General features: G+C 33.1%; 1 protein-coding gene and 2 long non-coding RNA genes across 8 annotated transcripts; all 3 read right to left on the bottom strand.

Moving 5' to 3' along the window:
* Positions 1–976: 976 nt before the first annotated feature.
* Positions 977–7522, bottom strand: LOC136065051 (uncharacterized). 2 transcript variants are annotated; one of them, XR_010626696.1, is made up of 3 exons: positions 7381–7522; positions 7153–7295; positions 977–2979 (listed from the first exon to the last, which is right to left on the bottom strand). It is a non-coding gene; the product is annotated as an uncharacterized LOC136065051 (long non-coding RNA). The 2 variants fall into 2 exon arrangements; XR_010626697.1 differs by having other exon boundaries at positions 7153–7242; positions 7381–7520.
* Positions 7523–7525: 3 nt separating this feature from the next.
* LOC111989406 (uncharacterized) lies at positions 7526–13075 on the bottom strand. The gene is made up of 3 exons (XR_010626695.1): positions 11902–13075; positions 10578–11789; positions 7526–7586 (listed from the first exon to the last, which is right to left on the bottom strand). It is a non-coding gene; the product is annotated as an uncharacterized LOC111989406 (long non-coding RNA).
* A 58-nt stretch (positions 13076–13133) lies between these two features.
* Positions 13134–24762, bottom strand: LOC111989409 (uncharacterized). 5 transcript variants are annotated; one of them, XR_010626691.1, is made up of 9 exons: positions 23219–24762; positions 23014–23135; positions 22838–22929; positions 17039–17120; positions 16919–16963; positions 16591–16641; positions 15489–15637; positions 13615–13906; positions 13134–13502 (listed from the first exon to the last, which is right to left on the bottom strand). XR_010626691.1 is itself a non-coding variant. In XM_065767715.1 (6 exons), exons 1-5 carry the CDS (start codon positions 23432–23434, stop codon positions 16957–16959), a joined length of 519 nt encoding a protein of 172 aa, XP_065623787.1. In that variant the 5' UTR covers positions 23435–24762; the 3' UTR covers positions 16027–16641; positions 16919–16956. The 5 variants fall into 5 exon arrangements, 2 of the variants coding, with proteins under 2 accessions (XP_065623787.1, XP_065623786.1); XR_010626692.1 differs by lacking the exon at positions 16591–16641; XR_010626693.1 differs by having other exon boundaries at positions 15489–16963; positions 22838–23135; positions 23226–24762.
* Positions 24763–24768: the final 6 nt, after the last annotated feature.

Genomic DNA, 24768 nt, shown 5'->3' with positions numbered 1-24768 from the left:
GAATGAAATCACATTGATCCTAAATGAGTTCAGCATTATCAAGTGGATCCTCAAAGAGTTCATCAGAAAATTCGGACAGTAGCAGCAAAATGAAACAAAAAGTAATGCAAAAATTTACTTACTAAAGCAGCTATCTCCTCTGCAAAGAATCAAATCTTGAAGAAATGAAACCTTCTACAATCTTGGGCTCATATTCATCCAGCAGGTTTGCTGTGTCAGTCTTCAAAAACCGTATATATGTGATCAATCTTAACCACAGCCTTAAAAGGAAATAAACACTACTGGCAACCCACTGTTAAAAGATATCAAATTCATCAATTCAGCAAGGAATTTCATTAAGTCTATCCATAATAAAATTAAATTCGATAATTTCTTCATAAAAAATACTCAACATATGGGAGATAAACAAACCTGTCAGGAATGAACAGATTTCAACGTGAAGTCTGCTATTAAGCATATCAAATCAGTATAGCCATCAGCATTAACGAGTTCGGGTAACCATCAGTGACTGTGTTCGCGAAAAAATTAGAGAAAATAGACAAAAATATAATAGAAGTCAGAAGTCCCCCTCATAGAAATCTGACCCCACAATGCCCCAACACCCCCCTTTTTTGTTACAAAATTTCGAGTGATTCTAATTGTCCCCCGCAGAAATGGATTTCGAAGTTTTTCTGTTTGGTTTGAAACTCTGTCCTGACCCCTTGTCTATGATTTCAGGTTGTGGGAACTTTATTTTCTCTAGGTGTGCATCCTATTATAGACTTATTTCTACTGTTGTTCTGAACTATGGTCATATGAGAAAAGTAAGATGACAATTGATTGTTGGACCAATGTGTACAGGCTGCCCTTCAAAGGAATATCCACCAATGCATTGTCCAACATAAAACTAGAGAACTCCAAAATAGCTAACAGCATTTAAGACAACCATATCTCTCACTAGAAAATCTCAATGCAATAAAATGTCTACCCCCCCCACAACACAATGTCAATGCATTAAATATGACGTCTATTCCCACTACAACTCATAAAGGAGAATTCTTCCCCAATTTCTGCTTTCCCCACATCATCATTCAGTTTACACACCCTTGTAACTACCCAAACAAAACCATCCCCAATCTTGAACAAACAAAAAATAGAATCAGCTACATAACCTCCTTCATGCTTTACCCCACTCATCCCAAGACAAAAGCACCCTTCCAAAAGTTCAATAGCATTAAATACATCCAGCCCAAAAAACAGAGATCCCCAGAAGCTCTGGATGAATAATTGGTTAATAGACAAACCGTATCCCTCACTTTAAGTAACATGTGAACCCTAAATATTAACTGCATTAACGGTCATTCTAAAAGTCCACATTGTGGCATCATTTCCAACAAAATCTTCCTCCAGCAACTAAAGGGTTCATTTCTTATGATTCGCTACCCAGCCCTTCCTTTGTTTCTGTTGCATAAGACATTATGACCAACAACTTCCTTTAAGGGTTGTAAATCAGGGCCAACTTCATAATTACCTCTGGCAACAAGGAATGCAAACTGTTATGAATGTGAGTAAAGAATAAATTTGAAATATTGAAATTACTCACCTCTTAAATATATGTATTTGCATTTTGCACGGTGACCCTTAGGTCAGATAGCATCTCCTAGTGTTATTCAAAGACATTCAGGGTTTGAACCTCCCCTCCCCGTTTATAATGTATCCAAAAAAATTAATACATGTGTGTTTGGGTAAATTAATTAAACCTAAACACATTTCCCAAAGCACAACATTGTATCAGAGAACTAAAGCCCCGTTCACAGCCAACGCCATAACTTCACGGCAACTTCAGAGGTATCCAACTCCGGCAACGACATCATTTCTTTTCCTAGGCTTCGGTGACCACACTCACACACAGACCTAGATATTTATACCCTCTCTAACGTCAACATCACAACCACCACCCACATGACCCAAGCAGAATCAAATTAAATCAAAATTGGCAGCACAACTAAATTGTGACAGTCCCTACACCTCAGATCACTGTCAACAGTGTGAACAAACCCCTAAAACAGGCACTAACTTCTGCCAACTGGCCAAAAAGGCACTGAAGATTTAGGAACATCATTCCAGTTCTTTTATTTGAAAGAAACACATACACACTCAATCAGTCATAAATCCACACTCATTTTTCCTTCAACAATTAACACTGTCGTCAATTTTCTTACAACTAACATTGTTCCACTGATTTTCATTCAAGAAAGCTTGAAAACAATAATTAGGATCTACAGCCACCCTTTAAACTAAAAACTTTACTACAATGCTGTGCCTAGAATTGTCTCAGGAAAATTTTAAAAAGGAATCTAGGTCAATAGTAGAGACCAGATATAGGCAATATGGTTCTGATATAGTCCATCCAATAGACATAACAATAAGCCCCACCATAGTATAGGCTGTCCATCAAGCAAATTTATAATAACACACATAACACTGTCCATCCAGCTAGGCATTTTGAGTGAAACATACAGGAAATCTATATACTTACATTTTATCTTATAAAGAAAATTTTGCACCAAAACAAAGATAGATATGCATAGCCATAATTTCCTTTTCATGATTACACTACCCTTATAATTCCTCCAAACAATTTTCAAAAAATAACACAAATATACGTCCATGAAATACAACATCTAGAATAAAAAAATGTTCTCGTCCTACAAGAGAACAAACTCTTGATGTGAAAAAGGTGTAGCTTTGCAATTTTTTTTTCAGCCAAATAGTTAAAAGGGATAATATAAACACAAGCATTTTATAGTTATATATAATTTTGAGATTAAGCAAATTACCAATCAACAGAAAGCAATTAAGCCAAAAACAACGTAACGCACAACAGAAGCAGTTGAATGCATATATTGAGTGAGCATATAGTCAAAGTCATCTGATAATTCACTTTAAAGCGGCCAAGCAGACGACAAAATACATGATAATTATCATCATCAGCAAGACCTGCCTCCAAACCAAAAGGGAACAAATTTCAGGGGGGATTAAATGATTCATAAATAAATATAATCAATATACTATTATTATAGTATATAGACAGTCAATAAATGTTAAATATTTAAGTCAATTTTAAAACGACCAAAAACAACCTAAGTTTTGAAGTAATCAACACATTCCAGTTAAGTAAATTCATTCTCCCTACTCCCCATCACAATTTGATTTACAATGTGCAAAACCTTTGACAATTACAATTTTCAAGATGTTAATATTGAGAAATAAATAAAACAACTATTTTTTCCTTAAATTTTAATGGCTTTACTTTCCCAATGCTACTGTTGCTTTGCTAGATAAAATTTCCAGAAATATTTTTTTGGAAAAAGATCACTGGCTCAATAGTCTCAACAAATGTTTATGAAGCCTTAAGTAAATTCATCACATACTTTCCATTAGCTACAAAAAGGAAAATAACCAAGGAATTTATTCTTAAGAAATAAATTTCCACCAAATAAGTAGCCAGGAAACAAAACATATCCTAGAAGAAACAACAATCAAAACATCATCGTTATTGTTGGAATGGTTTGTCTGCAAGCATACAGTAAGAATGACTTCTCTAATGAAATCAACAAGTATCTCCACATAAGCAACGAGCCCACATCTCCCTCCCCCCCCTACCCTTTCAGACCCTTCCCATGAGAGTTTACATGTTGGTTTTAAATCATCACATTTAAAGAAGTCTAAACTATATAATTTTTAAGCTAACTAGTTTTTTTTAAATAACATAATCATATCTTTCTAAGGAAGAACCCATTGGACTTGCCCATCATCATAAAAACAAAGACAAGGAAACAGCACCAGTGTGCTGGAGGTGCATCTAAATTATGTAAAAGTAGAACAATCAAGAAGATCCAACAAACTAGAGAAGTAATGACCAACCATAGTAACCATCCAATCGTACAAAATGCGCAGAAAGACTCAACTTCACTACCACCATAGGTTGTTCAATGGCTTTGAATGTCTGGTAATACCTTTCCTTCCAAATGATCCATTTGACACAAAGATGGAAAAATTGGAAATGCACTTTCTACAAAATTAAAAGGATTCAAAAATTGTAACAAGCCAAAAGTATGATTAAAAACATCATGGTCAATTCAAAATGGGATTTAAATTGTGACAGGAAAACATGAAAAACAGATTGATCCTTGAAATAAATAGCTATCTTTCATTGAAGCATAGAAGGCAATCCAGAATTGGGCTGACAACAAATGAACCAAGATGACATATTTGTAAATCAAAACATTTATAACAAGAAGAAACACAAGCTGCTTGTTCACACAAACAGATAACAAGAAGAAATGTTCAGAGTCAAATGGAACTCTGCCTGTGTGATGCCTAGTGTCCTAATCTTGGTAGCTAGCATAAAACTTGGTCACAATTCACAATGCATAAATGAGAATCCTTGCACAAATGAGAGAGTGATTTAACTCAAGTTAATAAGAGAGTATAACCTTCAATACGATCTAATGATAGGAAAAGATACATATAGTCAACCATGAATTAGTTGGGACTAAGACTTAGTCAAGTTGAGTTGAACCGAAATTACAATAAAACGATATATGTAAAGTGGTATAAGCAGAATATCAAGACCATAAGCACATAAGCAACCAAAATTTATCTTCAATATTATTTTCTGTAGTATTAAGAACAAACTTGTCAAACTATAGCCCAGCTATCACCTCAACAAATTCATTTTACAAACTGGCTAAAACTGAAAATAGGACATTAAGTTCCCAATTCTAGACGAAAAATTATCACATAACAGAAGATAGAACATAAATAGTTGTTCGGAAATTCAAGCATTCCTCCACTCCCAATCAGTCAAGAACAGCCAACCAGCCGAAAAGACAGGGACCCAATAAATATCAGATAAGATGTAGATTGGAATGTCAAAGAAGAATCAACCAAAAGCGGATCTGACGTAAAACCAACTCCTTTCAACAAATTTACATTGCACAAAGCAACCTGCTCGCTCAATTAAAAGATAACAGCACAATATCTAAAAATATGGTAAAAAAAGAAAAAAAGAGTTCACATTTTACCCTAGAAAAATAACCTTCACTACAAAATCCAAGACACAAGGAAAAATATATATATGAATAGAAAAATAATCTTAATTACAAAATTTTAGGAATAGGGCTTTGTTGTTGTTGCAATAATATGATTGGTAGGTTCAATGTGCAATCATATTATGCCGCTGATACACATTTCCCATATAAAACTTGTTAAAATTATGATTAAGTGATTAAACTCACCATTTCCTAACAGCTTAAACTTTTGGAACAATCGGTAATTTAACAAAAGTATTCATGTGCTAAGGCTTCTAAAATGATAGCATTCTTGGTGTTGACAACAAATTACAAGAAGCTTCTAACTTGTAATAATCTCATGAAAAGATGAAAAGACTTAGTACATTGGTGTTACATTTATATGAGAAGCTCTAAAATAGTGGATCATTTATTATTGCACTGTGACATTACACAATGGATCATTCTTAGAAGATTTAAATGATTAGTGATTAAAATGGAAGTGAAGAAGATAACCAAAGCCACAGGAAATGGCCGCAAACAAGCAAGGTTTTCAATTCTATTCTTTATTGCACGTCTTTGGAGAGGGTATTACAAGACTTATGGGGAAGACATTAGTCCGAGTCATTTCCTTTAATCTCAAGAAACCCCACAAAATTGATTTGGATGGGGATGCTTCCATTGGAACTCTTATGGATATCCACACCCATGTCATAGATAATTTCATAACAAGATAAATGTGTGATGTAATACAAACAAGGTCAACTTTTGTTGCAAACATCAAAACTCAGAAATGGCATGTAAGAATAATCCAGAGATTAACAAATTGGCTAAATGACAGCAGCAATGACATTAATAGCAGCAGGAGAAGAATCCAGTAGTACAGCATACGGCATTAAGAATTAAAAAAAGAAGACAACTAACAAGGTAGAAATCACATCCAGTCTCTCTACAAAAGCATCCTCACTTCCATGCTTTCGTAAGAGGGGAGGAAGTGCCATTTAAGCTACAACTCAGCCACAACATACATCACACTCTTCATAACAAAGAAATAGACACCAGTAAATGATACATTATCTTTCAAGAATGGATAACATGAAAATGATAACTATAAAATTTAAAGATGAAAACCAAGTAAAAGTTCCAAAATGCAACAAGCACTTTTCTCTGAACTACTTTCACATGTAAGATTCACAGTTGATTCAACTTAATTGGAGGTAACAAACACCAAGTGCAATACAATTTAATTAGTGTTAATTTTCAGGAAGTGTGTAGGATTAAAAATTAATTACCCCAAAACAACACATACTATTTATATAATGTTTTCTAATTTGTCCCTCACATTTATATTACTCATAACAAGTGGCAACCAGTCAAATCGGGCTACGGTCTAAGTTGGAAAACAATTACATAATCTCCAAATGTCACATCCAAAACCGAATCTAGTCAGTCTATACCCAAGAAGTTTATTTATAACCTGGTAATAAATTATTTTAAAAGTTTGGGCTTAACTATTCCAAAAAGGAAAACTCAAGTAGCATTCCAGGTATTTCACAATGCTAATGAAACCTCAGATCTTCTGAGTCAAACTGGCTACCACCCTGACTTTATGCATAGATCGGGAATTTGTAGTTTAAAAATGTGGATTATTAATGAGATCAGATAACAAAGTGGTAACATATACTTCATAATCTTCTACAATTATGACTGGTCAAACAAGTTACTTTAGACCTCATATTGATTCCTGAAATCATATCCAGACCTCAAACAATAAGCCTTATCACAGTACTAGTAGCAACAGGCTTAGATACAACTTGATATGGGCAACACATGATTAATAGACTTCACTTACGAATTGCCTGAGACATCCCTTTACAACAACCATATATGAGATAACTATTCAATATAAACTTATAACTCCCAAACAACCAATACAAAGATGCCATGTTAATGTTTATAAAAACATGTTTAAGAAGGAAAAAAAAAAAACGGATATAAAATGCTACAATTCCACACCATAAATACTGCATTTTTAAGTTGTACTCAAAATATCTAAATGCCAAACAAAAAAAAAAGCCAACTCGGTTTAATGACAAACCTCACTGTGTAACCCAACCACTCTGTCACATTCATCAACTGCCAAACACGAGCTGAAAGTTCTACACCAAATACTTCTAGCAATTCTCCACTGGAATAGAGAAGCAAAAGAGCCTGATGAGATGCACAATTCTCTCCCGAAAGCTATAATTGTAATCAGCAATAAAAACGTAACTTATGGCCAGAAATTTGCATAGTCTTGAGAACGGCAGCAACAAAATGCACTAACCAAGCTTGACTTCAGCCAAAGAGAGTTGAAAGTCATCTGCACCGCATTGAAGGTTTGCTCCATCCAATACAAAGCAAATTACATTTAATATCAAATTATTACAGAAAGAAAGCACAAGTAGGGAAAGGGAGTATTCAATACAGTACCACATACAATTGCAAGATAGGCTCCATAATCTTCATTATATACATGCCACAATTTTCATACTGCAATACATGCAAGAAAAGACAGTGATAAAATCGAATTCAGCAACAATTTTTGAGAATATTGAAGTGTTGTTTAGTTTAACCAAGAATGAAATGTAAAACTTTTCAAAAGTATTCCAGATGCATCTTTTCCAAACCCGATTATAACAATACATATCGCATACAATACGGACAACTACGATTATAACTATCATTCTTTGTAATTCTTTAGGCTATCTACGTATACAACATACAATACATATACATGAGAAGGTTTCTATGCTTTAACACAATTTTATTACTTAGCATAAAAGGGCAGTAGGCAATTGTCCAAAACTTGAATTTGGGTTCAAAAATGCCTTTTAGCCCAAATCAGCCCTAGAAATCTAGACCAAGAGACAGTGTGATTACCAACTAACAAGATAATTAGTATCAACCCAAAAGACCCAAACAAATCAATGCATACAATTATTTATGACAATGATGATGACAACAAAATACCACTATAATAATGTAACCAAAATGTTATATTATATAAAAAGCCCTGTACTAACAACCTAATACAACAAGAAAACAAATATGCCACAGGAGAAGATAATGGTATATATTTTCTAGAATCAATCATTTTAAAAAATGTGGAGGAAAGAAATAAAAAAACAAAACAAAACCGAACCAAACAAAACAAAAATCAAAAAAGAAAAAAAGTTCATCAACTGGCTTAAACAAACATGAATCCTATGATGAGACTTGATGCAAATGTGGTGCAAACAAATATTAATGATAAATATAAAGGGAAAAAAAACTTTTGATACACTGAACCATGATCACAAAGTGTTGGGAGTGGACCATGATTTCTCTAGCACAACAAATCCATAGGAGTCATATAAGAGGAAATCAAGACCGAACGTGGTGGCTCAGCATTTATGAGTTCCTTTATCAGAGATGTTAGCAAATTAATTTTTACTAAATTGGAATTGGAAGTTGCAGGATAAGCATTAGTATATACATAAAGTACAATATTGCAAATAGAACCCAATTTAAAAGTTTCTTTTGACTCAATTAACAATTTGCCAAAAAAAAAAAAATAACATGCCTTGAATCCTTGATTCACTCTATCAGCCATACCATCAGCAGAATAACATACTACATGTATCCGTCTGTCTTTCTCTCATAATCTTTTTATGTGACTACGCAGTTGTAGCAGCTGCATTACCTCAAATTCAAAATATATATGATAAATCATATGTTAGATACTTCAGCAACTTAAAACCATGTTATCACCAACTAACCTGACATTCTAAATCCATCATTAATAGAATTAAAGATTGGCCAATCAACTGCAAAGAAGGAGGTTTCTAAAACAAACTGCAAAGGGGGAGAGATTATTATCATAAGCTATTTATGTGTTGGCCCTCTTTCTAAAATGGGATGCTCAACTATTTGTAATCTTCATCTTCTTTTAAACTAGATCATAATTTTCTCAAAGACCTAGAAATGTAATGATTCGAAAATACAAATTGACTAACGGAATTGTAATGATTCATTTATAATTATTTTCAGCCTCCTTGAAGCTTCCAATATCCATTCTCTATGGACAAATGCACTTACTAATATATCCTTATCCATCTGTCAGTATGATTGACTTCTCAAAAATTTAAAATATACACCCAAAGAAGTCATACGTTGAAAATGTACCTCTCTGAACCTTCAATCCAAGTGACGCAAATGCATCAACAATTATTTAAGATTTAATTCAAGAATTAGCATGCATTCATATGAAATCTATGAATCAGTGCTTTACTGAAATAGCAAACCATCAATATCACATTGATTGTTTATTTGTAAGAAAGACAAACAGTTTAATAACAAAATAAATAAACAGTAAAATTGGTATATGTGAGAGTTAAGATATTTCTATTAGACTTAGAATGTGCAAAAGGGTAAGTATCCAATATTATTATGCTCAAATGTGAAAATTTCCTATCTTTTCTAAAATGGGATGCTCAACTATTTGTAATCTTCATCTTCTTTTAACATAGATCATAATTTTCTCAAAGACCTAGAAATGTAATGATTCGTAAATACAAATTGACTAACGGAATTGTAATGATTCATTTATAATTATTTTCAGCCTCCTTGAAGCTTCCAATATCCATTCTCTATGGACAAATGCACTTACAAATATATCCTTATCCATCTGTCAGTATGATTGTCTTCTCAAAAATTTAAAATATACACCCAAAGAAGTCATACCTTGAAAATGTACCTCTTTGAACCTTCAATCCAAGTGACGCAAATGCATCAACAATTATTTAAGATTTAATTCAAGAATTTGCATGCATTCATATGAAATCTATGAATCAGTGCTTTACTGAAATAGCAAACCATCAATATCACATTGATTGTTTATTTGTAAGAAAGACAAACAGTTTAATAACAAAATAAATAAACAGTAAAATTGGTATATGTGAGAGTTAAGATATTTCTATTAGACTTAGAATGTGCAAAAGGGTAAGTATCCAATAGTATTATGCTCAAATGTGAAAATTTCCTACTCACTATCCATTTGTATTAGAGGAGGAAGACCTCATTGGCAAAAGAGTAGAAAAACACTAAAGAAGTACACATCTATCTCAATTTGATAGGAACCACAAACGCAAGATTCACTTTTCAATCAAAAATATGAACATAAACAAAATAAATAAATATAAGTATGTATACTGGAGTTCATCTAACCACTAGTTGACATGGTCAAAGGTATTCGAGCAAGTGATATCATAACTAAGACGAGATGACAAACCCCCTAAAGAACGTATTATGACGATCTAAATTTCTAATCCCTTCGATTCATTTATCATAGTAACCAATCAGAAATAAAATACATTGTATGAGCAAGATCAGACATGCATCACTCCCAATGCTTTATCATCTAATTTGAAGAGTTAATTGGAATAATCATAAAAGCAACACAGAGAAAGAGTAATGGCAAAATCAAACACCAAACCAACATACCATATCGTATCCCCAGCGGCAAGATGATTCTGGCAAAACCCATTATGAAAAATAACTGTAGCCTCTCTCCAACGAAACTGCCTAAGTCCCTGAAACTTGGTCTGTCCCAATGTCCCATTTGTTCTCTTGCCGAAAAGGGAGATTACAAACGCTATGCAGACATTGTAAATGCCAACCCAGACCTTGTAAATGCCATGAGAGGTGGTCTCTTGGATTTGAGTGGGGATTTCTGTGGTTTCAAAGTGTTTATTTGAGATTTGTGCAAAGAAGAAGAAATATGGGTTTCAAGTGACAGTCAAAGATTATAATGGTGTTTGAAGCAGTGAATTGTACGAACGCGTCTAATGGAATTTATTTAACTTTGTTGAAGCATTGTTAGTTTAGGCAGTGTCTTTAGGGATGACAAGTTATGTTAATAAGAAATTTTATCTATCCATTGGATATTACACGCTTCTATTTTACAGTGGGTCTGAAACAGTGAGTAGATATGTTCCACTTTAGATTTACTGAAATGTGTACTGAAACTATTCGTTTAATCGGCAAAATGAACAGGCACATTTGGGCACTGTGTTAAAAGTATATGTGGCCTGAATTTGCGTAGCCACATGGCACAATAAGAAATGGCCAACGAAATGTCAAAAAATTCACTTACATATATAGATCACTGTAGAAAGGAAGAGAAAATAAGGAAAGGGTGTATTCAATAGAGTACCAGAAACAACTGCAAGATAGGTTCCATAATCTTCATTATATACATACCACAATTTCATACTGCAATTCACGCAAGAAAAGATGGTGTTAAAGTAAAATTCAACAGCAATTTTTGATAAATTTGAAGGGTAGTTTAGTTTAACCAAAAATGAAATGTCAAACATTTCAAAATTATGGAACGAAATCAAGTTGATCCTGAATGAGTTCAGCATTATCAAGTGGATCCTCAGAGAGTTCATCAGAAAATTCAGACAGTAGCAGCTAAATGAAACAAAAAGTAATGTAAAAATTTACTTACTGAAAATTAAAGCATTGCAGCACTGCTAAAATTATAGCTGCTTTCTCACCTGCAAAGAATCAAATCTTGAAGAAATGAAACCTTCTATAATCTTGCTCGCATATTCATCCAGCAGGTTTGCTGTGTCAGTCTTCGAAAAACTGTATATGTATGATCAATCTTGACCACAGCCTTAGATGGTGATAAACACTACTGCCAGCCCACTGGTAAAAGATATTGAATTCATCAATTCAGACAAGGAATAAATCCATAATAGAATCAAATTCCATAATTTCATCATAAAAAATACTCAAAAGTTATGGGAGATAAATAAACCTTCCAGGAATGAAGAGATGTTAACGTGAAGTCTGCTATTAAGCATACAAAATCAGTATAGCCATCAGCATTAACAAGTTCGGGTAACCATCAGTGACTGTGCTCACCAAAAAATTAGAGGACATAGACAAATATATAATAGTAGTCAGAAGAACTTGAAAAATCAGTGTATTACCATCATTTTTAAGTTGGTGCAGTGAAGTTAGAGATACCTCGAAAGCTTGGAAACTGACAAATCCTTGAAAGAAATAGCTATCTTATGTTCAAGCATAGAAGGCAATCCAGAATTGGGCTGACAATTGATGAACCAAGATGACATATTTGTAATCAAAACATTTATAACAAGAAGAAACACAAGCTGCTTGTTCACACAAACAGATAACAAGATGAAATGTTCAGAGTCAAATGGAACTCTGCCTGTGTGATGCCTAGTGTCCTAATCTTTATATAAAACTGGTACCAAGCCCAAAGAAAAGTGGTGGGTACCGTAAATTGATAGCTTGCATAAACTTAGTCACAACTCACAATACATAAATGAGAATCCTTGCACAAATGAGAGAGTGATTTAACTCAGGTTAACAAGAGTATAACTTTTAATTGAGGAAGCAGGTTGCTTTGAGCAATTTAAAATTATTGAAAGGAGTTGGTTTTATGTCAGATCCTGTTTTGCCCGATTTTTCTTTGACAATCCAGTCTGCTTTTTATCTGATATTTATTGGGTAATTGTCTTTTTGGCTGGTTGGCTGTTCTTAACTGATTTGAAGTGGAGGAATTCTTGAATTTCCAAAGAACTAATTCTGTTCTATCTTCTGTTATGTGATAATTTTTTGTCTAGAATTGGGAACTTAATGTCCTCTATGTCAGTTGCAGCCAGTTTGTAAAATGAACGTGTTGAGGTGATAGCTGGGCTGTGCTTTGACAAGTTTGTTCTTAATGATATGGTGTCTGTTGAGGTGATAGCCGATTCAATATCTTCAACCAATGGCATAATGATATGGTGCTTGATGAAAGCATATAATTTGTATGCAAGCATATCTTAATCGTATATTAATCGAGATTGACCACATGTATTCTTCTTCACCATTCTATACACCATATATATACATGAGGAGGTTCCTATGCTTTTCTACAATTTTATTACTTATCATAAAAGGGCTGTAGGCAATTGTCCAAAACTTGAATTTGGGTTTGAATAAAATTCAACAGCAATTTTTGATAAATTTGAAGGGTAGTTTAGTTTAACCAAAAATGAAATGTCAAACATTTCAAAATTATGGAACGAAATCAAGTTGATCCTGAATGAGTTCAGCATTATCAAGTGGATCCTCAGAGAGTTCATCAGAAAATTCAGACAGTAGCAGCTAAATGAAACAAAAAGTAATGTAAAAATTTACTTACTGAAAATTAAAGCATTGCAGCACTGCTAAAATTATAGCTGCTTTCTCACCTGCAAAGAATCAAATCTTGAAGAAATGAAACCTTCTATAATCTTCCTCGCATATTCATCCAGCAGGTTTGCTGTGTCAGTCTTCGAAAAACTGTATATGTATGATCAATCTTGACCACAGCCTTAGATGGTGATAAACACTACTGCCAGCCCACTGGTAAAAGATATTGAATTCATCAATTCAGACAAGGAATAAATCCATAATAGAATCAAATTCCATAATTTCATCATAAAAAATACTCAAAAGTTATGGGAGATAAATAAACCTTCCAGGAATGAAGAATTTTTAACGTGAAGTCTGCTATTAAGCATATAAAATCAGTATAGCCATCAGCATTAACAAGTTCGGGTAACCATCAGTGACTGTACTCACCAAAAAATTAGAGGAAATAGACAAATATATAATAGTAGTCAGAAGAACTTGAAAAATCAGTGTATTACCATCATTTTTAAGTTGGTGCAGTGAAGTTAGAGATACCTCGAAAGCTTGGAAACTGACAGATCCTTGAAAGAAATAGATATCTTATGCTCAAGCATAGAAGGCAATCCAGAATTGGGCTGACAATTGATGAACCAAGATGACATATTTGTAATCAAAACATTTATAACAAGAAGAAACACAAGCTGCTTGTTCACACAAACAGATAACAAGAAGAAATGTTCAGAGTCAAATGGAACTCTGCCTGTGTGATGCCTAGTGTCCTAATCTTTATATACAACTGGTACCAAGCCCAAAGAAAAGTAGTGGGTACCGTAAATTGATAGCTTGCATAAACTTAGTCACAACTCACAATGCATGAATGAGAATCCTTGCACAAATGAGAGAGTGATTTAACTCAGGTTAACAAGAGTATAACTTTCGATACTATATAACGATAGGAAAAGATACATACAGTCAACCATAGTTTAATTGGGATTAAGACTTAGTCAAGTTGAGTTCAATCGAAATTACAATAATATGACATCTGTCAAGTGGTATAAGCAGAATATCAAGACTAGAAGCATGTAAGCAACCAAAATTCATCTTCATTATTATTTTCAGTAATATTAAGAACAAACTTGTCGAAGCACAGCCCAGCTATCACCTCAACACGTTCATTTTACAAACTGGCTGCAACTGACATAGAGGACATTAAGTTCCCAATTCTAGACAAAAAAATTATCACATAACAGAAGATAGAACAGAATTAGTTCTTTGGAAATTCAAGAATTCCTCCACTCCAAATCAGTTAAGAACAGCCAACCAGCCAAAAAGACAATTACCCAATAAATATCAGATAAAAAGCAGACTGGATTGTCAAAGAAAAATTGGCCAAAACAGGATCTGACATAAAACCAACTCCTTTCAATAATTTTAAATTGCTCAAAGCAACCTGCTTCCTCAATTAAAAGGTCACAAGCTGACTATTTATAAACGTTATCAAACAAGAAATAAAGAGCTTACATTCTATCCAAGAGAAATAACCTTCACTACAAAATCCAAGACACAGGAATATATATATATTAACGCTACTGCCTCAGCACAAATCACATCATGAGATGTCAGAAAGAACTTCTCCATGTTTCAGAAAGAAACAAGCTGATTCAATATCTTCAACCAATGGCATAATGATATGGTGCTTGATGAAAGCATATAATTTGTATGCAAGCATATCTTAATCGTATATTAATCGAGATTGACCACATGTATTCTTCTTCACCAATCTATACACCATATATATACATGAGGAGGTTCCTATGCTTTTCTACAATTTTATTACTTATCATAAAAGGGCTGTAGGCAATTGTCCAAAACTTGAATTTGGGTTTGAATATGCCTTTTAGCCCAAGTCAGCCCTAGTAGTTTAGACCAAGTGACAATGTGATTACCAATTACCTAGATAATCGGTATCAAACCAAAAGACCTAAACAAATCAATGCATACAATTATTTATGACGATGATGATGATGACAAAATACCACTATAATAATGTAACCAAAATGTTATATTATACAAAAATTCCTGTACTAAGAAACTAACACAACAAGAAAACAAATATGCCATAGGAGAAGATAATGGTATAGACTTCCTCGAAGAAATCATTTTAAAAAATATGGAGGAAAGAAAAAAAAAATCAAAAAGGAAAAAAAAAATCATCACCTGGCTTAAAAATTTCATCACCTCTTTGAATCTATCATCATCAAGCCACCCAAACTTTGTAACAAGACAAAGTAGTTGGATTAGGGATCCAACCACAAAAGGCTCCACGTCAGGACCTCTGGTTGCCAGATAGTTTATAAGATAGTTTCCTTCAGAGAAAGTGCAGTTCAGTCAAGTTTAGAAATAATCAAGAGATGTGGTCAAAAGAAACAATTTACGAAAACAGTGACCATCAATGTTAGTTGAAAGTCCTCCACTCTCACAAATATTAAAGGTGAAACACAAAAACTTACCAAATTTCTGCTTCTGCCTCATTTATTACTGTTTTTGGTAATATTAACCTTTAATGAGGTTTTGAATAATAAAATACAGCAATTAACATTGTGAATTGTAAAATTAACCAACAGAAATCATTACTTCACAAACTTAATAGAACAGAGACAAGAAAAGTCTCATCTAGATTCTAGAGGATAACTCAGAATATCCATGTTCCATAATTCCATAGGCATAGTCAACACAGAAGCAATCTCACCATCTATTTTCTGATTTTTTTTTTTTCCCAATCTTATAATGAAACTATTTAAAAGCACAGAAGCTAAAACAAAGTAAAATTTTATCTAAAATTACCACTAAAAGAGAAAAGTAACCATATTACCAGTTATAGAACCAGAAAATCTAAGCACATTCCACTAGATGAAAAGTAACTTCATCCACTTGCATTTTCTTTCTTTTTTTATTCTTTTTTTTTTTTCTTCATCATCTAAATTTATCAAACTTGTAAACTTTTTCTTAACAGTAAATGAATCTTAAACCAATAAATCTTAAACTATTTACTTAACAAATATATTAACACATATAATTTCTAATAAAAATTCACGGTAGTTATAAATTCTGCACACAAAAAAACAATGAATCTTAAACCAACTATAGAACTTTAACCGACTAATTGAGATTGAGCATATGTATTCTTCTTCACCATTCTATCCTATATAATTGGGTTAATCGAACATAATATCGATTTTCATTAACCAACAACAAAAATCGACAATACAGTCGATAAAGCCAACAATATAGTTTTCATTATCTCGAGTCGAAACTTTACATGGATGCTGCCTACCATCGATCTTAACCTCCGCTGGCTTCATCTCTTTCCCTACAAACCCACTCAAAATCAATTGCATAATAAAGCAACAAAAACACTTTCTTTCATACAAAAATTTATACATACACATGGCGTACTAGATAAAAAAGGGGAAAAATAAAGAAATACCAAGAAAAGAATCAGAGTCATCGGGACTATTATCATTGTCATCAATGACAATCGATGGCTTCACTTCTCCTACTTCTATACAGTAAACTAATCAACATTTACCCTAAAAAAATTCAAAAATATTTATAGAAAAAAAGAGGAGAGAGAAAGAGAGGAGTACGATGTGGAGGAGAATCGAAATCAGTGAGGGGAATACCATCATCGTCTGCAGGAGACACAATATTCAATAATTAGGGTAAATTTTGAATAATTTCTTAGAGATATATGAAGGAGTGAGTACCGAAAGAGTGCTTGGAGAAGACGGTAATGGCGATTGTTGAGGCTCAGTGGTGTCTTCCAGCAAAGCCTTCCGTCAGCCATTTCTGAAGCAGAGAAGAAAATTTAGGAAATCTATATACTTACATTTTATCTTAAAAAGAAAATTTTGCACCAAAACAAAGCTATATATGCATTGCCATAAGTTCCTTTTCATGATTTCACTACTCTTATCCTTCCTCCAAAGAATTTTCAAAAAATAACACAAATATATGTCCACAAAAAAATCTAGAATAAAAAATGTTCTTCTCCTACAAGAGAACAAACTCTTGATGTGAAAAAGGTGTAGCTTTTCAATTATTTTCAGCCGAATAGTTAAAATGGATATTATAAACACAAGCATCTTATAGTTATATATTATTTTGAGATTAAGCAAATTACCAACCAACAGGAAGCAATTAAGCCAAACAGACGACATAAGGCACAACAGAAGCAGTTAAATGAATATATATTGAGTAAGCATATAGTCAAAGTCACCTAATAATTCACTTTAAAGTGGCCAAGCAAACAACAAAATGCATAATAATTATCATCATCAGCAAGACCTACCTCCATACCAAAAGGGAACAAATTTCAGTAGGGATAAAATGATCCAAAAATAAATATAATCAATATACTATTATTTGAGTATATAGATGGGCAATAAATGTTAAATATTTAAGTAAATTTTAAAATGACCAAAACAGCCTATGTTTTAAATTAATCAACACATTCCAGTTATATTAATGAAATCTCCCACCTCCCCATCATGATTTGGTTCACAATGTGCAAAAAACAATTTTCAAGATGATAATATCGATAGATAAAGAAAAATACTAACTTTTCTTTAACCTTTTATGGGTTAGCTATCCCAAGGCTCCTGTTGCTTTGCTAGATAAAATTTCCACATATATTTTTTTTGGGAAAAGATCACTGGCTCAATAGTCTTGACGTATGTTTATGAAGCTTTAAGTAAATTCATCACACATTTTCCATTAGCTACAAAAAGGAAAATAACCGAGGAATTTATTCTTAAGAAATAAATTTCCACCAAATAAATAGCAAGAAAACAAAACAGATCCTAAAAGAAACAACAAGCAAAACATCACGGTTATTGTTGGAATGGTTTGTTTGCAAGCATATAGTAAGAATGACTTCTCTAATGAAATCAACAAGTATCTCCTCACGAGCAACAAGCCTACATCCCCCTCCCCCCACTACCCTTTCCAACCCTTCCCATTAGTGATTGAAGTTTACATGTTGGTTTTAACACATCACATTTAAAGAAGTCTAAACTATAAAATTTTAAAGCTAACTAGTTTTTTTAAAATAACATAATGATATCTTTCTAAGGAAGAACCCCTTGGACTTGCCCATTAACTTTTTTTGATAAGTTCCTTGGACTTGCCCATTAACATGAAAAGAAAGACAAGGAAACAGCACCAGTGTGCTGGAGGTGCATCTAAATTATGTAAAAGTAGAACCATCAAGAAGATCCAACAAAGTAGAGAAGGAATGACCACCCATAGTAGCCATCCAATCGTACAAAGAGCACAGAAAAAATCAACTTCACAACCACCATAGGTTGTTCAATGCCTTTGAAGTAGAGAAGGAATGACCACCCACCCATAGTAGCCATCCAATCGTACGAAGAGCACAGAAAAAATCAACTTCACTACCACCATAGGTTGTTCAATGTCTTTGAATGTCCGGTAATTCCTTTCCTTCCAAATGATTTATTTGACACAAAGATGGAAAAGTTGGAAATGCACTTTTGTCAAAAAGCCAACTTGTCAAGCGTCAACAAAATTAAAAGGATTCAAAAATTGTAACAAGCCAACAGTATGTTTGAAAAAATCGTGGTCAATTCAAATATGATTTAAATTGTGACATGAATCATCTGTGAATACCTTATTCAGGCATACCACCATGTAATAGTAAATGGGATTTAAAATGCCTAAAATATTAGTCCCAACAAATTAACAACAACCAAAGTTTAATTGAATATCAGAAAAACTATAATAATGAAAGTAAAGTTAGATACTGCAACAGGATACAGCGAAAAGTACATATCTCTCCAGGACAGCTTCAAAATAATTATTAAGAAAAAGGTTAATTTACAAAAGGGATATAATAAATACAAACCTCTTTCAAAAAATGGCTTTAAGCGATTGCATAATAATCAAAAAATATTTAAAGTATCAAGGGATCCTAAATAACTGGCCTCCAAGAATTAGGAATCTGTACACCACAAGGCAACAACCATTTTAACCAAAAAGTACCAAAATAGAAAAAAACACAAAAGGCTAATGAGTTATATCAAGATCGTTTGCCTCAAAAAAGTTAAATGTACCAGTACCTTACCAATCTCATCTGAATTTCCTCAAATGACGTCCCCATTAAATCAAATGATAAAACATTAAAGGACACTGAAAGAGCCAGTGAATGCAACTTGCTTCCAACCTTCTTTTTTTTTTGGGGGGCGGGGGGGGGTGTTCAACAAAAAAAATTGATACTACAATCAAATAAAAGTTTGTAAAGAAAAAAAAAAAGTAAAGACACCATTCTAACATAAAAATCAGTGTATTACCATCATTTTTAAGTTGGTGCAGTGAAGTTAGAGATACCTGAAAACTTGAAAAACTGACTGATCCTTGAAAGAAATAGCTATCTTATGTTGAAGCATAAAAGGCAATCCAGAATTGGGCTGACAATTGATGAACCAAAATGACATATTTGTAATCAAAACATTTATAACAAGAAGAAACACAAGCTGCTCGTTCCACAGATAACAAGAAGAAACATTCAGAGTCAAATGGAACTCTGCCTGTGTGATGCTTAGTGTCCTAATCATTATATACAGCTGGTACCAAGCCCAAAGAAAAGTGGGGGTGCAGGCAATTGATAGCTAGCATAAAACTCAGTCACAACTCACAATGCATAAATGAGAATCCTTAAACAAATGAAAGAGTGATTTAACTCAAGTTAACAAGAGAGTATAACCATCGATGTGAGATATACAGCTGGTACCAAGCCCAAAGAAAAGTGGGGGTGCAGGCAATTGATAGCTAGCATAAAACTTAGTCACAACTCACAATGCATAAATGAGAATCCTTAAACAAATGAAAGAGTGATTTAACTCAAGTTAACAAGAGAGTATAACCATCAATGTGATATAATGATAGGAAAAGATACATATAGTCAACCACGAATTATTTGGGATTAGGACTTAGTCAAGTTGAGTTGAACTGAAATTACAACAAAACGATATCTGTCAAGTGGTACACACAGAATATCAAAACTATAAGAATGTAAGCAATCAAAATTTATCATCAATATTATTTTCAGTAATATTAAGAACAAACTTGTCAGAGTACAGCCCAGCAATCACCTCAACACATTCTTTTACAAACTGGCTACAACTGAAAATAGGGCATTAAGTTCCCAATTCTAGACAAAAAAATTATCACATAACAAAAGATAGAACATAATAAGTTCTTTGGAAATTCAAGCATTCCTCCACTCCCAATAAGTCAAGAACAACCAACCGGCCGAAAAGACAAGGACCCAATAAATATCAGATAAGATGTAGATTGGATTGTCAAAGAAGAATCAGCCAAAAGCTGATCTAACGTAAAACCAACTCCTTTCAATAAATTTACATTGCTCAAAGCAACCTACTTGCTCAATTAAAAGATCACAGCATACTATCTACAAAGGTGGTAAAACAAGAAATAAAGAGTTTACATTCTATCCTAGAAAAATAACATTCACTACAAAATCCAGAACACAGGGAAAAAAAAATATATATATATATATATATGAATAGAAAAATAATGTTCACTACAAAATTTTAGGAGTAAGGCATTTTGGTTTTTGTAATAATATGAATAGTAGGTTCAATGTGCAATCATATTATGCCGCTGATACACATTCCCCCATATAAAAGTATTCATGTGCCAAGGCTTCTAAAAGGATTGCATTCTTTGTGTTGACAGAAAATTACAAGAAGCTTCTAACTTGTGATAATCTCATGAAAAGATCAAACGATTTAGTACATTGGTGTTGCATGTATATGAGAAGCTCTAACATAGTGGATCATTTATTATTGCATTGTGACATTACACAGTGGATCATTCTAACAAGATTTAAATAATCAGTGATTAAAATGGAAGTGAAAAAGATAACCAAAGCCACAGGAACTGGCCGCAACCAAGCAAGGTTTGCGATTCTATTCTTTATTGCACATCTTTGGGGAGGGTATTAAAAGACTCATGGGGAAGACATTAGTCCTTTAGTCTCAGGATACCCCACAAAATTGATTTCGAAGGGGATGCTCCCAATGGAACTCTTATGGATATCCAAACCCTTGTTATAGATAATTTTGTAACAAGATAAATGTGTGATGTAATACAAACAAGGTCAACTTTTGTTGCAAACATCAAAACTCAGAAATGGTGTTCAATAATAATCCAGAGATTAACAAATTGGCTAAATGACAGTAGCAATAACATTAATAGCAGCAGGAGAAGAATCCAGTAGTGTAGCATACAGCATTAAGAATTAAAAAAAGAAGACAACTAACAAGGTAGAAATCACATCCACTCTCTCTCTCTCTCTCTCTCTCAACAAAAGCATCCTCACCTCCATGCCTTCTTAAGAGGGGAGGAAGTGTCATTTAAGCTACAACTCAGCCATAACAGACATCACACTTCATAACAAAGAAATAGATATTAGTAAATGATACATTATCTTTCAAGAATGGATAATATGAAAAATGATCACCATAAAATTTAAACGATGAAAACCAAGCAAAAGTTCCAAAATGCAACAAGCACTTTTCTCTGAACTTCTTTCACATGTAAGACTCATAGTTGGTTCAACTTAATTGGAGGTAACTAACACCAAGTGCAATACAATTTAATTAGTGTTAATCTTCAGGTAGTGTTTAGGATTAAACTTACTTACCCAAAAAACAACACATACTATTTCTAAAATGTTTTCTAATTCGTCCCTCACATTTATATTACTCAGAACAAGTGGCAACCAGTCAAATCGGGCAACGGTCTAAGTGGGAAAACAATTATATAATCTCCAAATGTCAAGTCCAAAACCGAATCTAGTCAGTCTGTACCAAAGAAGTTTATTTATAATCAGGTGATACATTATTGTAAAAGTTTGGGCTTAACTATTCCAAAATGGAAAACTGAAGTATCATTCCAGGTATTTTACAATTCTAATGACACCTCAGAACATTTGAGTCAAACTGGCTACCACCCTAACTTTATGCAAGACTAGGGATTAGAAGTTTCAAAATGTGGATTATTGATGAGGTCAAATAACAAAATGGCAACACATACTTCATAACGTCCTAGAATTGTGACTGGTCAAGCAAGTTACTTTAGACCTCATATTGATTCCTAAAGTCATATCCAGACCTCAAACAATAAGCTTTACCACACTACTAGTAGCAACAGGCGTAGATACAACTTGATATGGGCAACACATGATTAATAGACTCCACTAACGAATTGCCCAAGATATCCCTTTACAACAACCATATATGAGATAACTATTTAATATAAACTTATCACTCCCAAGCTCCAAATACAAAGATGACATGTTGAAGTTTACAAAAACATGTTTAAGAAGGAAAAAAAATGTATATAAAATGCGACAATTCCACACCATAAATACTGCATTTTTAAATTCTTCTGAAAATATCTAGAAGCAAAAAAAAAAATATTTAAAAAAAAAAAAGGGCGAACTCGGTTTAATGACAAACCTGACTGTGTAACCCACCCACTGTCTGTCACATTTATCAACTGCCAAACACGAGCTGAAAGTTCTGTATCAAATACTTCTTGCAATTCTCCACTGGAATAGAGAAGCAAAAGGGCCTGATGAGATACACAATTCTCTCCTGAAAGCTGTAATTGTAATCAGCAATAAAAACGTAACTTGTGGCCAGAAATTTGCAAAGTTTTGAGAACGGCAGCAAAAATATGCACTATCCAAGGAAGTTTGACTTCAGCCAAAGAGAGTTGAATGTTATCTGCATCACATTGAAGGTTCGCTCCATCCTATACAAAGCAAATTACATGTAATATCAAATTATTGCAGAAAGAATGAAAAAGTGGGTAAAAGGAAGTATTCAATACAGTACCACATACAATTGCAAGATAGGCTCCATAATCTTCATTATATACATACCACAACTTTCATACTGCACACACAAGAAAAGATGGTGAAATTCATCAGCAATTTTTGAAAAAATTGAAGTGTTGTTTACTTTAACCAATAATGAAATGTAAAACTTTTCATAAGTATTTCCAATGTATCTTTTCCAAACCTGATTATAATCATACATATCGCGTATCATATGAGACTGACAAATATGATTATAACTATCATTCTTTGTAATTCTTTAGGCTATCTACGTATACACCATATATATAAACGAGGAGGTTTCTATGCTTTAATACAATTTTATTACTTATCATAAAAGGGCTGTAGGCAATTGTTCAAAACTTGAATTTGGTTCCAAATGTGCCTTTTAGCCCAAGTCAGCCATAGTAGTTTAGCCCAAGAGACAATGTGATTACCAATTAGCTAGATAATTAGTATCAACCCAATAGACCCAAACAAATCAATGCATAAAATTTTTTATAATGATGATGTTGACAAAATACCACTATAATAATGTAACCAAAATGTTATATTATATAAAAAGTCCTGTACTAACAACCTAACACAACGAAAAAACAAATATGCCACAGGAGAGGATAATGATATATATTTCCTAGAATCAATCATTTTTAAAAATAAGGAGGAAAGAAAGAAAAAAAAAAAAACAAAACAAAACAAAACAAAAATCAGAAAAGAAAAAGAGTTCATCACCTGGCTTAAAAAAACATGAGTTCTATGATGAGACTTGATGCAAATGCGTTGCAAGCAAATATTAATGATAAATATAAGAAAAAACAAACTTCTGATACACTGAACCATGATCACAAAGTGTTGGGAGTGGATCAAGATTTCTATAGCACAACAAATCCATAAGAGTCACATAAAAGGAAATCAAGACTGAACATGGTGGCTCAGCATCTAAAGCTCCTGTACCAGATATGTTAGCAAATTAATTTTTACTAAATTGGAATTGAAAGTTACAGGAGAAGCATTAGTATATACATAAAATACAATATTACAAATAGAACTCAATTTAGAAGTTGCTTTCGCCTCAATTAACAATTTGCCAAAAAGAATAACTTGCCATGATTCACTCTATCAGCCATACCATCAGCTGAATAACATACCGACATGTGCTTTTTTCTTTCTCTATTAATCTTTTTAAGTGACTAAAGGTCCGTTTAGATACAGCTGAAAACTGAAAACTGAAAAATAATTTTTAAATGAGTAAAAAATACCGTGGGACCCATTTTTAATGAAAAAAGTTGCTGAAAAGTGAAATTTGTGGGCCCCATGACTGAAAAGTTGCTGAAAAAGTTACTGTGTGTGCACTGTTCATGTCCCTAAAGTCAACAATCACGGCATATGAAAAAAAATAAAAAATAAAAGAAAAATTCCAGAAACGCACACTAAGAACTTGCAGCAGTTGCATTACTCAAATTCAAAATATATATAATAAATCATGAGTTAGATACTTTTGCAACTTAAAACCATGTTATCACAAACTAACCTAATATTCTAAATCCA

This window comes from Quercus suber, unplaced genomic scaffold (assembly GCF_002906115.3).
Source record: "Quercus suber isolate HL8 unplaced genomic scaffold, Cork oak 2.0 scaffold_838, whole genome shotgun sequence".
Lineage (NCBI taxonomy): Eukaryota > Viridiplantae > Streptophyta > Magnoliopsida > Fagales > Fagaceae > Quercus > Quercus suber.
This window is presented reverse-complemented; position numbering and strand designations above follow the sequence as displayed.

Excerpts from the sequence above, each read along its gene's own strand:
- LOC111989409 (XM_065767714.1), bottom strand. The coding sequence starts at position 23,434 with ATGATACGCGATATGTATGATTATAATCAGGTTTGGAAAAGATACATT. Across the intron at positions 23,136-23,218 it reads CTATCTTGCAATTGTATGTG|GATGGAGCGAACCTTCAATG; the intron begins GTACTGTATTGA and ends TGCTTTGTATAG. Across the intron at positions 22,930-23,013 it reads TTGCAAATTTCTGGCCACAA|TGGAGAATTGCAAGAAGTAT; the intron begins GTTACGTTTTTA and ends TCTCTATTCCAG.